Source organism: Macaca fascicularis, chromosome 20 (assembly GCF_037993035.2).
Source record: "Macaca fascicularis isolate 582-1 chromosome 20, T2T-MFA8v1.1".
In the NCBI taxonomy this organism is placed as follows: domain Eukaryota; kingdom Metazoa; phylum Chordata; class Mammalia; order Primates; family Cercopithecidae; genus Macaca; species Macaca fascicularis.
This window is the reverse complement of record NC_088394.1, coordinates 3,346,626-3,363,676: the sequence shown is the minus strand read 5'-3', so window position 1 is coordinate 3,363,676 and position 17,051 is coordinate 3,346,626. Positions and strand designations below refer to the sequence as shown.

The 17,051-nt window shown below is 52.1% G+C and overlaps 1 protein-coding gene across 4 annotated transcripts in view; it reads right to left on the bottom strand.

The window, feature by feature from the left end:
- PDPK1 (3-phosphoinositide dependent protein kinase 1) overlaps positions 1 to 17,051 on the bottom strand; it is an 80,417-nt gene that overhangs the window by 30,244 nt on the left and 33,122 nt on the right. For 3 of the 4 annotated variants that reach the window (XM_045381441.3, XM_074028604.1, XM_045381442.3), the window contains exons 3-6: positions 15,846 to 15,888; positions 15,446 to 15,583; positions 11,059 to 11,203; positions 10,301 to 10,398 (exon numbers count right to left, since the gene is read on the bottom strand). In XM_045381441.3, the coding sequence (XP_045237376.2) occupies positions 10,301 to 10,398; positions 11,059 to 11,203; positions 15,446 to 15,583; positions 15,846 to 15,888 (424 nt within the window). The remainder of the gene's footprint in view (positions 1 to 10,300; positions 10,399 to 11,058; positions 11,204 to 15,445; positions 15,584 to 15,845; positions 15,889 to 17,051) is intronic. The other variant, XM_074028603.1, reaches the window with a different exon arrangement.

Sequence of the window (17,051 nt, the reverse complement as noted above, 5' to 3'; positions counted from 1 at the left end):
GGCTGTGCACAGAGCAAGTCTGTGCACCAACACCCGCCCCATCTCTCAGACGAGTGCTACATAGCGAGCTCCACGCTGGTAGGGCCCTCGATGCTGCTACCGCTGCTGCTGTTCTCACCTTCCCGCAGCCGGACTCTGGGCTCGGATCTCCCGGAATCCTCCCTGCCCTCTCCACCCTCAGGAGCTACACCCTCAACTCCTCCTCGCTCCCCAAGGGTCTTCCCACCCTCTCTTCTTTCCTTAGGGCTTGCCCACCCTCACCCTGCCACACCTTCCTAAAGGTGGGACTCCGAGCCTCTGGGCATACGCAAAGTCACCGCCTTGGAAAAGGACATCTGTTCTTAGTTAATCTAGAGACAAACAGCGCCGCTAGAGTGTGGAGAAGATGGCTACCCTTGGAATAATGTTCCAAATCCATAAAATACACAGGACTATAGGAGAAAGCAATTATAATTCAATACACGTATCAAATTATTGCAGTGATGGATCTGTGATGTAGTAATATGTGACCGGCATGACACAGCAGCCGGTCACGCCACAGTAACCTGGCAGCGGTGCTCGGCACAAGTGGCATGGCGTCACTACCGTGATGTGACCCCTGCAGCATGACATGAGAATACCTGTGACTTCTGATGACAGACATTTGTTGCTGATGTTCATAATGGAAGGAAATGGTACGCTTTGCTGAAAGGTTCGTGAAAATTAGGAATTTCCTCCTATCCAGCCTCACGGATCCCCTGACTTCTATCTGTGACATCCGAGCTGAGAGCCCCAGATAGAGCATAAGGAAACCTCAGAAACCACCTAGTTACTTCTCCCGGGAGGCTCAGAGACTGGCCAAAGCTCACGCCTCTCCAGCTGCTGGAAACTCAGGCCCAGAGACCTGCACTGGCCGCTGCTGCCCCCGCATGCCACGGGACTACCGACAGTGAGGTCTCGGCTGGGTTGTTGTCTCCACCCTCATCAAAGAAACTCCATGGACCACCCATAGTCCCCCAGATCTGCCAGTCATACTTGGAGGGGGCGCTGGGGAGGGAAGACCTGAAGAAGGGATCCTGAGCTCACGAAACACCCACACTCTCTTCAAAGCCAAGGGTGCCGGCTACCATCTTGTCCACAAACCCACAAAGAAGCACAGAAGAACGCTCCACAAAATGGGACTACCCTTTGGACGAAACACCAGCAAACCAAATGCGGCAACATCTGAAAAGGACTAGGCACCATGACCAAGAGGATGTATGACACAGTGCAAGACTGGTTCAAAATACAAAAAGCAATGCGTTGCATCTCATTAGAATAAAGCACTAAGGAAAACACAGGACCACCTCGATAGATACAGAAAATGCAGTTAACAAAAATTCCCCACCTCTATAGGACAAAAATACGGAATAGCCGAGGCACAGAAGGGAGGGCCCAGAGTCTGACAGAGGGCACGCACGGCCTAAGGCCAACATCGTGCTCGACGGTCAAACACTCCACGCTCTCCCTACGACCAGGGCGCTCTGTTCACCATGACCAGTCAACACCGTACTAGAGGTCTCAGCCAGGGCAGTTAGGGAAGAAGATAAAAGGCAGCCAGGTTGAAAGGGAAGAAGTAAAACTAGCTCGAACCACAGATGACAGGATCCTGTGTGCACAAAGTCCTGGGGACTCCACTGAGAAGCTATGACAACTAAGGAGAGCTCAGCAGGGTGCAGGGCAGGAAAAAGCAACTGCATTTCCACACAATTTCCAGGAGCAATCCAAAAATAAAATTCACAATCCCAGCTCTCTGGGAGGCCGAGGCAGGCGGATCACCTGCAGTCAGGAGTTCAAGACCATCTTATCCATAAGCGTGGTGAAACCCCGTTTCTACTAAAAATACAAAAACGTAGCTGGTCATGGTGGTGTGCGCCTGTAATCCCAGCTACTCGGGAGGCTGAGGCAGGAGAATCACTTGAATCCGGGAGGCAGACGTTGTGGTGAGCTGAGATCGTGCCACTGCACTCCAGCCTGGGCGACAAGAGCGAAACTCTGTCTCAAAAAAAAGAAAGAAAAGAAAAGAAAAAAAGAAGGCCAGGCGCGGTGGCTCACGCCTGTAATCCCAGCACTTTGGGAGGCCGAGGAGGGCGGATCACAAGGTCAGGAGATTGAGATCATCCTGGCTAACGTGGTGAAACCCCATCTCTACTAAAAATACAAAAAAATTAGCCGGGTGTCGTAGCGGGCACCTGTAGTCCCAGCTACTCAGGAGGCTGAGGCAGGAGAATGGCATGAACCTGGGAGGCGGAGCTCGCAGTGAGGCGAGATTGCATCACTGCATTCCAGCCTGGGCGAGAGAGCGAGACTCCATCTCAAAAAAAAAAAAAAAAAGGAAAAAAAGGAAAGAAAATTCACAACTCTATTTTTTTTTTTTTACTGAGACAAAATCTCACTCTGTTGCCCAGGCTGGAGTGCAGTGGTGTGATGTCAGCTTACTGCAACCTCCGCAACCCAGGTTCAAGTGATCCTCCAGCCTCAACTGGTCTCCAACTGACCTCAGGTGATCCACCCACCCGGGCCTCCCAAAGTGCTGGGATTACAGGTGTGAGCCACCATGCCCAGCCAATAACTCTGTTTAGAGTAACATTAAAAATAAATAAGAATAAATGTAACAAAAGAAGCATAAAGCTTATACTCTGAAAACTACAAAGTGTTTTTGAAAGAAAGATCTAAATAAACAGAAAGACATCCCACGTTGATGGCTCAGAAGACTTAACATGGGTTAACAATGGTAACGCCTTGTAAGCTCATCTCCAGACTCAATCCCTTCTCAGATCCCAGCAGGCTTTCACCTCAGGCAGTGTTTTCAACGCCCATTTGCATGGCAGCATGCATAAGTACCTCATCCCTCCTTAGGGCTGGAGACTCATCCACTCATTTGATGACGTGCATCGTTTCCACCTTCTGGCTACTGTAAATAATGCTATGGGCATTCTAGCACCTGTTTTTGTCTGAATGTGTGTTTTCATTTCTTTTGGGTTCACACCTAGGAGTGGAATTGCAGGGTCATATGGTAATTCTGTTTCCTTTTGAGGAGCTGCCAGCCTGTTTTCCAAAGTAGCTGTACTATCTGACATTCCCACCCATGGCATATGTGGGTTCCAATCCCCCCAATCCTTGATAACATTTGTTATATCTGTCTTCTGATCACAGCCATCCTAGTGGGTGTGAAGTAGTATCACCCTGTGGTTTTGATTTACATTTTCCTAATGACTAATGATATTGAGTAACTTTGCATGTGCTTATGGGCCATTCGTATATCTCTTCTTTGGAAAAATGTCTAGTCATACCCTTTGTTCCGTGCTTTATTTTTTTTTCCTCCCTCTGAGTTCTTTACATTTCTGGATACAAGTCCCTTATCAGACAGATGATTAGCAGAGTGTGTCTCCTATTTGGTGGGTCTTTTCACTTTCGTGATATCCCTTGAAGCACAAAAGTGCTTCAACTTGATATAGCTGGGCGCGGTGGCTCACGCCTGTAATCCCAGCACTTTAGGAGGCTGAGGCGGGTGGATCATGAGGTCAGGAGATCGAGACCATCCTGGCTAACACGGTGAAACCCTGTCTCTACTAAAAATAAAAAAAATTCGACTGGCGTGGTCGGGGCCGCCCGTAGTCCCAACTACTCCGAAGCCTGAGGCAGGAGAAGGGTGAACCCGGGAGGCAGAGCTTGCAGTGAGCCGAGATTGAGTCACTGCACTCCAGCATGGGGGACAGAGCAAGACTCCATCTCAAAAAAAAAACTTGACATAAATCTAACTCATCCTTTTCTTTGGTTGCTTATGCCTTTGGCAGTGTATCTAAGAAAACATTGCCTAACCCAATTATCACATTTAATCCTATACTTTCCTCTAAGAGTGTCACAGTTATTGCCCTTACATTCAGACCTCTAATGCATTCAGAGTGAACGTTTTTTTTGAGATGGAGTCTCACTCCACCGCCCAGGCTGGAACGCAGTAGTGCGATCTCGCCTCACTGCAACCTCCGTCTCCCAGGTGCAAGTGAGTCTCCTGCCTCAGACCCTACTCCAAGTAGCTGGGATTAATTACAGGCGCACATCACCATGCCTGGCTAACTTTTGTATTTTTAGTAGAGATGGGCAGCTGGTCGCGAACTCCTGACCTCAAGTCATCTGCCTGCTTCTGCTTCCCAAAGTGCTGAGATTACAGGTGTGAGCCATCATGCCCAGCCTGGAGTTAACTTTTTTTTTTTTTTGGTGACTGGGGTAGATGGGAGGCTGGGGGACAGAGTTTTGCTCTGTTGCCCAGGCTGCAGCACAGTGTTGTGATCTCGGCTCACTGCAACCTCTGCCTCCCAAGTTCAAGCAATTCTCCTTCCTCATCACCCTCCCAAGTAGCTGGGATTATTGGAGTCCGCTACCACACCTGGGTTTTTTTTTTTTTTTTTTTGAGATAGAGTTTCTCTCTTGTTGCCCAGGCTGGAGTGCAATAGTGTGGATCTCAGCTCACTGCAACCTCCGCCTCCCAGGTTCAAGTGATTCTCCTGACTCAGCTTCCTGAGTAGCTCGGATTATGCATGCACACCACACCTAGCTGTTTCACCACGTTGGTCAGGTGGGTCTCGAACTCCTGATCTCAGGTGATCCGCCTGCCTCGGCCTTCCAAAGTGCTGGGATTACAGGCGTGAGCCACCGCGCCCAGCCGTAAATTTTGTATTTTTAGTAGAGACAGGGTTTCATCATGTTGGCCAGGCTGGTCTCAAATTCCTGACCTCAGGTGATCCACTCGCCTCAGCTTCCCAAAGTGCTGAGATTACAGGTGTGAGCCATCGCGCCCAGCCCTGGAGTGAGCTTTTGTGTATGGTGTGAGGAAGGGTAGTAACTTTTTTATGAACTAATCGTCATTGGAAGATAACAGTGAATCAATTTGTGGTTTTCAAAACTGGCATGAAAGGGGGAAAGAAGCATTTATCCTACTTTTCCTTTACAAATGATACCACGAGTTAACCCAAAAGTTGCTGGGGAGAAGTTTCTCTTTAATGAATTCCATCTCATGAATATATCAGGCTATAACCTTTCTGCACTCTCTGCACTGAGTTAATGAATTTAGGCCAACGATGGCCACAAATGCTGCTGCTGTCACAGAGAGATGCCTAATAAACAACATCCAACACCAGTCTCTGAACAGGGAGGGGAGAATCAACTCTGAATGTGATATAGTGGCCAGGAGGAGGACCATGTTCAACAACGCCACACAGATGCAAATGAACTGGAAATATAACTGCACACTTTGAGATATTAAGCAATGACTGTTAATTTTTATGTATAAAACAGTATGGTACTGCGGTTATGCTTTTAAAAAGACTTGTATTTCAGCGATACATACTGGAATTTTTTATATTTTATTTCTTTGAGATGGAGTCTCACTCTGTCGCCCAGGCTGGAGTGCAGTGGCCGGATCTCAGCTCACTGCAAGCTCCGCCTCCCGGGTTCACGCCATTCTCCTGCCTCAGCCTCCCGAGTAGCTGGGACTACAGGCGCCCGCCACCTCGCCCGGCTAGTTTTTTGTATTTTTTAGTAGAGATGGGATTTCACCGTGTTAGCCAGGATGGTCTCGATCTCCTGATCTCGTGATCTACCCGTCTCGGCCTCCCAAAGTGCTGGGATTACAGGCTTGAGCCACCGCGCCCGGCCTACATACTGGAATTTTTACAGGGAAAACCAATTGAGCATGCTGGGCATCAGGTCACTAGTACTGAGTGAATTTTTCACAACAAGCAGTAATTCTGTTTTAAAAAAATAAACACATTCCCCAGCCCCATGCATCACAGCCAATCCTAAATGAATGCCAATCTGGAAAAGACCAAAATAAACCATCTGAAGATGGGAAGAGCTGCTCTTGGTGATGGGAGAATGGGGACACTCTCTTTCATTGTGCAAATTCCACTTTCCGTCACACAGGAAAATCCATTTTGAAGGCAGCTCCTCTCTGTGCCGGGGACGGGTGATCCAGCCTAAGCTAGAAAGGTGGCAAGCTCAAGGCCGCTGTGGCCCTCAGGAGAGCGTCTAGAGTCCACAGCATAGTGGGAAGCACAATGGCAGCTAGTCTGAGGGTCTGGACAATGGCCGTGCACAGATGGGGACAGAGGAGTGACTAAAGCCTACAGCATCCACCCTCTCCAGCCAGCCCCGCCCACACCTGCTGGCCTTCCTCTCCTTCCTGTTTGGTGAGTGGCGCCTCTACACCTGGCTGCATACCAGAAAGGCCTGCACAGGTCAGAACACAAACCCCACTCCAAGTCTGAAGCTCCGAGGACACCCCGAGCTCCTCAAGGTCCTTGCAAAGAGAGCACAGGCCAGAGACACCCCAGGTGGGAAGCTTCCTCTCAGTGAGCCGCCCTCACCAGGATGCATTCACAGGCTCCTGTACAAGGAGAGGAGGCAGAAGTCCTCTCTGCCAGGAGGTCCTCCTCAATCTCCCAAGCCCACACTACTGCCCTGCTCCATCTCCCACCACCTCCCCCTGCAGATATGGGGCCACCCCACCCCACAGGGACGATGAGAAAACCTGCCTCCCTCTAGGAGGAGGGCGTGGCACAGCTGCTGCACAGGTAAGGAACCTGGGTATGCCTTGCTCCCATCAACACTTTTATTCTGGATTGGAAGATGTTTTGGGGAAGCCATCTCTGCACAAAAGAAGCCAACGCAGGAAGCAATTCCAAGATACTGAACTACCTCAAACAGAAAATAAGTTACCAAAATTAATCCTCCACATAAATTATAGTTTTTTCCTTTTCCTCAAACAACAGGAAAAGAACTACCACATCTTCTATACACACAAACAACTGGCCCTGGTTTACAATGATGTAAAGATTTTTAGCCTCCTGCTACCAAAAAGCAAAGGTTTACTTCACGATTTCTTCTCTTTTTCCAGAGACAGGCTCTTGTTCTGTTGCCCAGGCTGCAGTGCAGTGGCAGGATCATGGCTCACTACAGCCTCAATATCCCAGGCTCAGGTGATCCTCCCACGTCAGCCTCCTGAGTAGCTGGGACTACAGGCACGCACTACCACGCCCAGTTAATTTTTGTTTTTTATCTTATGTAGAGACACATAAGATCGCTTCATAATTTTGCTGTGTTCCCCAAGCTGGTCTCAAACTCCTGGGCGCAAATGATCGACCTGCCTCGGCCTCCCCAAGTGTTGGGATTACAGGCGTGAGCCACTGGGCCCAGGCTATTTCACTATTTCATCAGCGCACTTAAATGCCTATTTTTTTTAAGTGGCGACAGGGCATCAAGACTATCCCTGTGCCAAATACCAGATTCGAAAGAATATCTACCCACATAACAAACCTGCACATGGATCCTCTGAATCTAAAATAAACGTTGAAATTATGAATAAATAAAGCCTTGGAATAAGGGAGGAGGGAAAAAAGAAAGAAAATCCACATGAAGGGAAAACTGCCCAGAGCAGAGCCCAGGGAGATGGTTCCTGAGGCTGACCGCGGGCACAGCCCAGAGAGTGGTTCCCGGGGCTGACTGTGGGCAGAGCCAGCCTGCAGCTCTCCTGCCCCCACGGAATGTTGTGGGCTCATCTCTCGGCAGGAAGTCAGCACAAGGACAGCAAGACACTGACAGATCCTAAGAAAGCTTGCGAGACAGAAGTTCCTGTTTGGTCCAACTTTGTCACAGACAACACTGAGGGATATGAGGTTACACTGTGTACACAGAAATAGGATTACCAGTCAGTAAAACGGTTACTATTTAACAGGAATGAGTCAAACAGATCAAGGTTTCAGAGCTTGTCTGAAACGCCAGGAAGACTTCCTGGCTTTGCGCAGCTTTGGGCGGGAGGTGCGCATTCCTGCCTGCCACTGGACGGGGAGGGGAACAGGTGGGCTACAAAAGGCTGCGGAGGGCAGCAGAACTAAGCCACCTTAGAAAACAAGAGGCTCTGGCTTGATGGCTGGTTTCCATCTTAACCCCAAAAGGGTGATGTGTTTTATTTACGTATTTATTTATTTATGAGACGGAGTCTCACTCTGTTGCCCAGGCTGGAGTGCAGTGGTGCGATCGTGGCTCACCGCGACCTCTGCCTCCCGGGTTCAAGCGAGTATCCTGCCTCAGCCTCCTGAGTAGCTAAGACTACAGGCACGCAACACCACGTCCGGCTAATTTTTTATATTTTTAGTAGAGACGGGGTTTCACCGTGTTAGCCAGGATGGTCACGATCTCCTGACCTCGTGATCCACCCGCTGTGGACTCCCAAAGTGCTGGGATTACAGGCTTTTTTTATTTTTTATTTATTACTACTATTTTTTAACACAGTTGATCACTCTGTTACCCAGGCTGGAGTGCAGTGGGATCATCCTAGTTCACTACACCATCAATCTCCCATTTCAGCCTCTCGAGTAGCTGGGACTACAGGTGTATGCCATCACACCAGGATGATTTTTGTTTTTTTTGTAGATATGGAGTCTCACCATGTTGCCCAGTGGCTGGTCTCAAATTCCTGGCCTCAAACGATCCCCCTGCCTCAGCCTCCCAAAGACCTAGGATTACAGGTGTTGAGTCCCCATGCACAGCCAGGGTGATGTTTGAGGATTCTCAGAGAAGTTCCCAAATCCAAGACAGCGTCTTAGGGCCTCCATGACTGTGCAGAGATGAAAGCACCAACTGACAGAATCTTAACCAGAGCCCTGAGTGAAAACACAGGGCTGGAAACACCCAGAAGGGAAAGATACGGCCCAGTGGAGGAAACGAGCCACTACCTCAAGGTGCCAAGAGAGGCCCCACAGGCACCAGCTGGGTACCTCCCAGCACACAGAGTACAGGGCCAATTCCTAAGAAACAGAAACGCCGAGCTGAGTCCGGAGTGCCTGCCTTGCTAAAGGGCCTGCTCTCCCCCCAGCTGTGCTCTCCTCCAGCTACTGGGGGCCAGCTCGCCGTCTGTGGAGATGAGGCCAGAACCACCACCGCTCCGTGATCACGGTTCCCCTTTTCCACACGAGAGCAGCTACAACACGGTCACTTCTATCTGAATCTTTCTTCCACCAACAAACCTGCACTCACGTCCCTCCAAACCGGTCTCCAGCACCTTTGACCCCCCCAGAGCTCTCTAGGGAGGCCTTTCTCTGACGGGCACCCCCAGCCCAGGCAGGGGCTCATGCACCACTTGGAGGCCCTTGGACCCAGCCTCTTGACCCAGACAGACCCCAGCAATCACCCGAGGTTCATCTTCAAGATCACTTATAATGCACACAACAGCCTTCAGCTTCCCCAAACCTCACCCCAAGGCTTTATCTTCTCTCTACCCAGCACTCCGAAGCAGCCTTCAGAATTTCAACTGTCAGGCCGGGCGTGGTGGCTCAAGCCTGTAATCCCAGCACTTTGGGAGGCCGAGACGGGCGGATCACGAGGTCAGGAGATCGAGACCATCCTGGCTAACATGGTGAAACCCCGTCTCTACTAAAAAATACAAAATACTAGCCGGGCGACGTGGCGGGCGCCTGTAGTCCCAGCTACTCGGGAGGCTGAGGCAGGAGAATGGCGTAAACCCGGGAGGCGGAGCTTGTGGTGAGCTGAGATCCGGCCCGTACACTCCAGCCTGGGCGACAGAGCGAGACTCCGTCTCAAAAAAAAAAAAAAAAAAAGAATTTCAACTGTCTTTCTTTACACCTCCAGAGTTTATGACTTTTACCCAATAAGCACCTGAAGAAGGGCATCGAGACGCCCCAGCTGGCTCAGACAACCTAGGCCACTTCTCTGGCCCAAGTGGACTTTCAGCAACATCTCCGATGGAGCTGCCACAACAGGGTCCAAGGCTAGAAACTACCCTTGGGAACAGGACCGGGGCTTCGTGATGACAAACATGCACGTGGCCAGCAGGGAGACAGACGGACAGGTAACGGAGCGAGGGCACTGAGGTACAGGGATGTGCGCCCCCAGATCCTACCTGCGATACAGCCAGGAGGAGCCAGGAGCTGACCACATGGCTCCCAGTCCCGCACACGGGTGACTGGGTACGAATGTGGCTCCCCGCATTGTCCAGAAGACGAGTAGGGAGGATGAACCAGAGCAGACGCTGAGGAGAACCAGTACCCTCCCCCTCTACACCAGCACACACTGCCTGGGGCCCCCGCAGGAAGACCTGCTGGCAAGGCAGGGTCTTGCCCAGAGAAAGTTCAAGATCGGTTTGAGGACAGCCAAGGTGTCCCCACCTCTGTCGTTAATGAAGATGACACAATGCAACACACTCCTCAGAAGTCGCTCTCCATCTTAAGCACGCAGCCAGGCTCTGCTAGAAATAAAACTCACACACCTTGTTTGCTCTCTGGGGATAAGACCTTTGCTGTTCCAAAATCTGTGATCTGGATGTGCATATCTTCATTTAACAAAATGTTTTCCGGTTTAAGGTCCCTGTAAAAGTAGATTTTCACATTTGAGAAGAAATACGTGAAACAGCAACATTATTACGTACTCTAAATTTTGCTGAAAACAAAATGAACGAATGAATGCTTATGATCCTTACAGGCTGACAACCAGGGGATACGGGCCGAAAGCTCACAAGCAACAAGTTTTCACTGTACACAGTAGGGATTTACCGCCTCACATCTCCATGCCATTCTAATTAGCTTTTTAATGAAGTATAATCTATCATTTTTAACACACAAGATGACAGCTGTGCACACTTCTGAGATGACTTTATCAGAAAGTCATGGAAAATCAGACCAGAAAGAAGTACACACAGAAGGTACCACAGAAAAAGATAAAACGCATCAGTCAAGATGGTGAAAAGAATCATTAGCTTGCCGGGAAAGACACGAAATCATTTGATGTGGCATTTGCAGGACGGCTTCTCCATGTCAGGGCTCCATGGACGTGTGGCCTTGCCTTGGCGCTCCCGCTGTGGCACCGGCAGGCATCTCAGTCACACCCATCCAGGGAGCACTCCAACCAGGCTGACCTCAAGGGCGGGGACCATCTGGGCATCAGCTGTGGCCTGTGAGCCAAATGGTCACTGGCCCTAATCATTAAACTGACATCCTGTAAACCCCACCCAGCCACCCCCAAGGTTACCTGTGAATGATGCCCTTGCCGTGCAAGTACTCTAAAGCAGACACAATCTCAGCCGTGTAAAATCGAGTACAGGTCTCATCAAATGAACCGATTTTGCGAATATATTTAAGTAGTTCTCCATTTTTGGCATAACTAAGGCCGAAATCTGAATAGTGTGCAGTTAAGGAAGTGTAAAAATCTTTTGTTTTGTTTTGGAACAGGTTTACTCTGCTGCCCAGGCTGGAGTGCAGGGGCACAGTCATAGCTCACCGCAGCCTCAACCTCCCTGGCTCAAGGGATCCTCCCTCCTTAACCAACCCAAGTGGCTGGGAATATAGGTAGGCGCTACCACGCCTGGCTAATGTATTTATTTTGTAAAAGTCATTTCTTGAAAACTAGCCTTGGGCCGGGCGCGGTGGCTCAAGCCTGTAATCCCAGCACTTTGGGAGGCCGAGGCGGGTGGATCACGAGGTCAGGAGATCGAGACCATCCTGGCTAACATGGTGAAACCCCATCTCTACTTAAAAAAAAAAAAAATACAAAAAATTAGCCGGGCGAGCTGGCGGGCGCCTGTAGTCCCAGCTACTCGGAGGCTGAGGCAGGAGAATGGCGTAAACCCGGGAGGTGGAGCTTGGGTGACACAGCGAGACTCCATCTCAAAAAAAAAAAAAAAAACAAATTTCTAAAAAAAGAAAACTAGCCTTAAAAGACTGATCAGAATTGGTTTTAATTAAATGCAAACTGAAAGTACCTGTGGCCCAAGAAAGTCATGTCCCTGGATCTGACGGGCACCCCAGGCCCCAGCTCCAAGATGAGGCACCAGCACTGATGAGGGGTTTCTCATCAAGAACACCATTACACTGTCTCAAGGAAACGGGAACAGAGCCTCTCAGCCCCGACTGCCCCTCTGGCCCCTGGCGGTGTCTGTGGCTTCAGTGAAAGCGGACCGCTGGAGACAGGGCCTACAGACCCTGACTAAAAAGCACACATAACTCACGTGCAGGCTTCAATGCACAAAGATCCTGGGGGCCGGGGGAGCGGGGGGCGGAGAGCGCGGCAGCCCCTGCCCTGAGACAGGGCATCCATGCGTGGCACCGCCCCTTCCTTGCAGGCTCCTTCCATGGATAAAGTGACACATTATGTTTTGGTTTTTCTTTTTTTTTTTTTTGAGACGGAGTCTCGCTCTGTCGCCCAAGCTGGAGTGCAGTGGCCGGATCTCAGCTCACTGCAAGCTCCGCCTCCCGGGTTTACGCCATTCTCCTGCCTCAGCCTCCCGAGTAGCTGGGAGTACAGGCGCCCGCCACCTCGCCCGGCTAGTTTTTTTGTATTTTTAGTAGAGACGGGGTTTCACCATGTTAGCCAGGATGGTCTCGATCTCCTGACCTTGTGATCCGCCCATCTCGGCCTCCCAAAGTGCTGGGATTACAGGCTTGAGCCACCGCGCCCGGCCATGTTTTGGGTTTTTTTTAAGATGCAGTCTCACTCTATCACCAGGCTGGAGTGCACTGGTGCTACCTCGGCTCACTGCAACCTCCGCCTCCCAGATTCAAGCGATTCTTCTGCCTCAGCCTCCCGAGTAGCAGGGACTACAAGCACGTGCCACTATGCCCAGTTAATTTTTCTATTTTTACTAGAGACGGGGTTTCACCATGTTAGCCAGGATAGTCTCCATCTCTTAACCTTGTGATCTGCCCGCCTCGGCCTCCCAAAGTGCTGGGATTACAGGCGTGAGCCACCGCGCCTGGCCAAGTGACACACTTTGTAAGACAAAAGCCATTTCATGAACTTCTACACTCATTAAGTGTGTCTGGGAGGGCCCCCTCCTCGGGGCACCACTGCTCTGTGATGGCCCCATCTGTAGCCTCCTTTTCCAAGAGGACTTAAGGCTGCCAACAAATGCACCCCATATACAGATTCCCCTGGAGCGGCAAACGTCTATCCCCATTACCGGAAACCTCCAGATACTTCACACTTACTTGCAGCCCAGGACACGGGGACCCAAGTCCTTGCTTGCCCTGAGCAGTGGCTCTCGAGGCCAGGAAGTAGGGCTCGTGCTCACAGCCAGGCTGGCCTGCCGGCTCAGTTCTGGCTTCTGTTTGCCAGGGTACCATCATCTCCCACCAAGGATGAACCTGAAGCTTCAGGGCAATGAGGAGAACCCCAGAAGGGAAGGGACTTGCAACCAAGGCTGCCCAAAGTGGCCCCTGTACAGGCCCATCTCTAAATACAACCCACACCGAGGATGCCTGGTGGGGCCTAAGTCCCTGGGTCTCGTTCCTTTCAGCGGTGAGTGAACCTTAACAACCTCCCGGGGCTTTGGAATTTGACTTAATGACAAAGGGCAACATGGACCACTGGACAAAGATCTGGAGTTCCCACTACCTGCACTGCTATGGCCAATCCCAAGTGGAAATCAGTCAGCAAAATTCGCTCTCCTCTGGACTCTGAGCCCCTGGGCGGACAGGATGGGAGAGGTCAAGCGTGTGCAATTCTGTTGCAGCCTCACAACCAACAAGCAGCCGTGTTCTGAGGGCTCTGCGGGAAGCCCAGAGGGACCCCCGTGGCTCAAACGGGGGCAGAGACATGCAGGGCCCGGGGGCACCCAAGAGGGGCTGGGGCAGCTGTGAAGGTGAGAGAACATACCGTGAAGAAGTCACTGAGGGCGGGGGACAGAGGCAGGAACAGGGATGACACTGGAGGACAGCAGGCCTGTCTGGAGGCCAGCATTCTCTAAAACCTTCCACAAACCAACAGCAAAGCCCGCCCCGGGCCACGTGCCTGGCAGCTGTTCAGCCACTGCCCTGCTCCTCTCTAGGCAAAATCCCAGGGAAGCACCTTGCATCGTCTCCATTTCCTCACCTCTTACTCTTCCTTGAACGGTCCCCCCGAGAAACTGCCTACCCACCATCAACAACTGGCACAGGGCAGATGCACGGGTCAGGCTGTGTGCACCTGACCGCTTCAAAGCCCCTGCGTGGGCAGCCAGCACCCTCCATCAGAAACCGTTTGATCCCGTGGCCTCTGGGTCTCAGGATCAAAGGAGCAACACCCCGTCACAATCTCCTCTCCTCGGTGGGCCCCTCCTCATGTTCACCCCCTGCACTGGGGGAACCCAGGCTCCACCCACAGAGGAGCCATCCTCTGGGCAGCCTGCCAGCTCGCTGTGAAAGTCCTCATGGCCCTGACTCCTCCTGGAGCTCTGCTGGCAGCACCTAAGTGTCCACCCAGACCTGAACAGTGGCACCCGTGGATGCATGACATGCCAGCCCAGTACCCTTCCCGGTCTCTCCCAGCTCAGCAGCAGACACCGCTGTGCACTAGGCTTGAGGGCCAACTCCCCGGAGCTGCCCCTGACTCCATTCTCTTGACCAGTCTGTTCAAAACACCTCGACCACTGCCCCTGCCCCTGCTCTCCTGCCTGTTCTCCCGCCTGGCCTGGGAGCAGCCAGAGCAAACCCCACATTCCCCGCCACAAAGAGAAGGAAGTCCAGAGTCAGTGCCAGGCTGCCAGGGCTCAGGGGCCCAGCCCATCACAGCCTTTCATGCCCCCCCCCCACTCCTGCCCAGGAGTTTAAAGAGCCCCACACTGCCGCCAGCCCTAAGACTCTTGGCAGCACATCTTGCTGCCGGGAAGCCTCTGACACGGACAGTCTGTGCAAATCCAGCTCCTCCACCAACATCGAAGCTTCTCGAGGGCAGAGACGTCCCCCGGCATACCAGCACATCCCCATCACCCATCAACCTGCACTTGGCAAGCGCCTCCCAACAAAGAGAGCACACACACTCTGCCGGCAGCCGAAGGAGCTGCAGGATGGTGCGAAGAGTGGGAGCAGGCCAGAGCAAAGCTCTAACACAGAAGAGCCGGGTGCTCGGGAGAGACGGGGAGGACAGGTGGGAGGACTCAGGCCCCTCTCCAGGCAGGATGGGAAGGCCACGACACTTGGGCCAGCTTGGAGGGTGGCAGGGGAGGAAAAGAGCAGATGCAGACTGCACCTGCTGGAGGCGAGGACAATGTGGCCAGCCCAGCCACTGGCAGGCCCACGGGTGAGCTGGATGGGGAAGAGGTGGGGCCCACCCCAACTTCCACCGGGCCTTGCCTCCCAGATTCCTGAGCCAAGGTTTAAAAACACAAAAGATGGCGCTCTAGGGGAGCAAGGGACACCGACCAAGCAAGCCGCAGCAGAGGGGACTGTGCTGGAGCCGCATCAACGGCTTCTCTGGGAGGTAACGTCCTGTGGAGACTCACAGCCACACCCTGGCGCTGCCTCGGCTGCCTCCCTGAATGTCAGTGGCCTGAGGGACCCCACTCGGCAGGGAGCGGGGGCTGCTTGTGGGAACACACAGGGTCTGATTCCGAGAGAGGGGTGACTGGTGTGGCTTCAGACGGCACCAACCACGCAAAGGATACACAGCTTCTCGTCGTCCTGAAACGTGAAGTAAAGCTTAACAAAGAAGGGGTGATCCAGGCGCGACATGACATCCCGCTCTCTGGTTACATACGGGACTTTGTTCTCTTTTATGATATGTCGCTTCTCCAGAATTTTAACTTCAGGTGAGAGAGAAGTGAGTTACTATCAGAAACAACAAAAAACACTAAAGACGTGACTCACAAAGGTAACTGGTCAAATTAAAGTCTTTCAAACATTGTACATACAAGCCCGGTGGTCTCTAAAGCCAACAGTGTCCTGTACCCTTGAAATCAGCACAGAAACCCGGGCCCTGCCACCCCGGCCCTGCCACCCCGGCTGCCCTGCACGGAGTCGCTGGCCCTGCTCCCAGACGCACAGCTCCCTGCAGCCCATACTCACTCGCATATTCTCTGGAGGTTGCCAGTTCTCGAGCCAGGACAACCTGGTTTGGAAAGAAAAGGAGAAAAAGAGAAAAAGAAACACAATGTAATAACCAGGACACTGGGTCTGACAAGTCCCTCCCTCTGCGCCACACACACGCTTCCTGTCCCCACTGAAGGTTTGAACCTACAGTGAAATATTTTGGGTCTTGTACTGACAAATAGAGCTAAAAGCCAATGCTCGTGTTAATGTGTTCTAATGGCTAACGGAAAACGTATCCATCTCTCCATTGTTTTCGGCGCAACCCAAGTATAAATTCAGGAGCCTCTTCGACTGCCACGCCCTTCGCGAAGAGTAGGAAGACAGTGGTACCACCACAAGTGGTAGGGCGCCGGGGCTTCTTTGAAAAAAATACGTCCTTCTAGTATACATTCATTGAAAAGCTGCCCTGAATTGTCATTTTTTGAAATAAGTGTTATCACACATTTCGTGTGTTGGCGATTGCGGATACTATGAAGAGAGCCTGGCTGTAAAGGACACAGGGAACTAAACCAACAATGCATGGCCCTGCGTGCCCACAAGAGGGAGCCACCTTCCCGGGATGCCAGCAGGCCTCCTGCCCTGTCCTCTGCGTAGCACACCTGAGCCCTGCACTCAAACCCCACCTCCGAGACAGAACACTCCAGCAAAGAAGGCACCCTGAACAGGGGAGAGACCCCCCACTCGGACTAGCCTGGGGCACACCCTGAGGCACTAGACTGGAAATTCCTGGTGGGCCCGCAGTTTAGCCAGAGCGCATGAGACAGCTGTGCCAGGGAGGCCCCACCACCAGCAAGTGGTACACAAGTGTCTCCTAAGACACCCACAGGGGGACGGCCTGAGGAGCAGGGAGCAGAGGAAACCTGTCCCGTTACATTCCTGGGGGCTGGCAGGAAGACCTTCAGGAGGCCACAGGGCCAGGTCCACCTGGCCCCAGGCTCTGAGCTGCAACCCGGGGCAGGAGTCAGAAGAGATCCCGGAAAGCACCACGTGAGACGCCCTGCGGCGCTCAAGAAGAACGAAGCTGGATTCTGGGGACTCTGTGTACTCAAGATCTTCCCAGAGGAACACGCCACACATGGATGGCTCTCAGCTGCCAGGGAGGGAGGGGACGTGGGCCGGGCAGGGCTCCCCTCTCTAGCTTATGTGTTTCTGCGAGGTCACGTTTCTCCACGAGAGCACGTG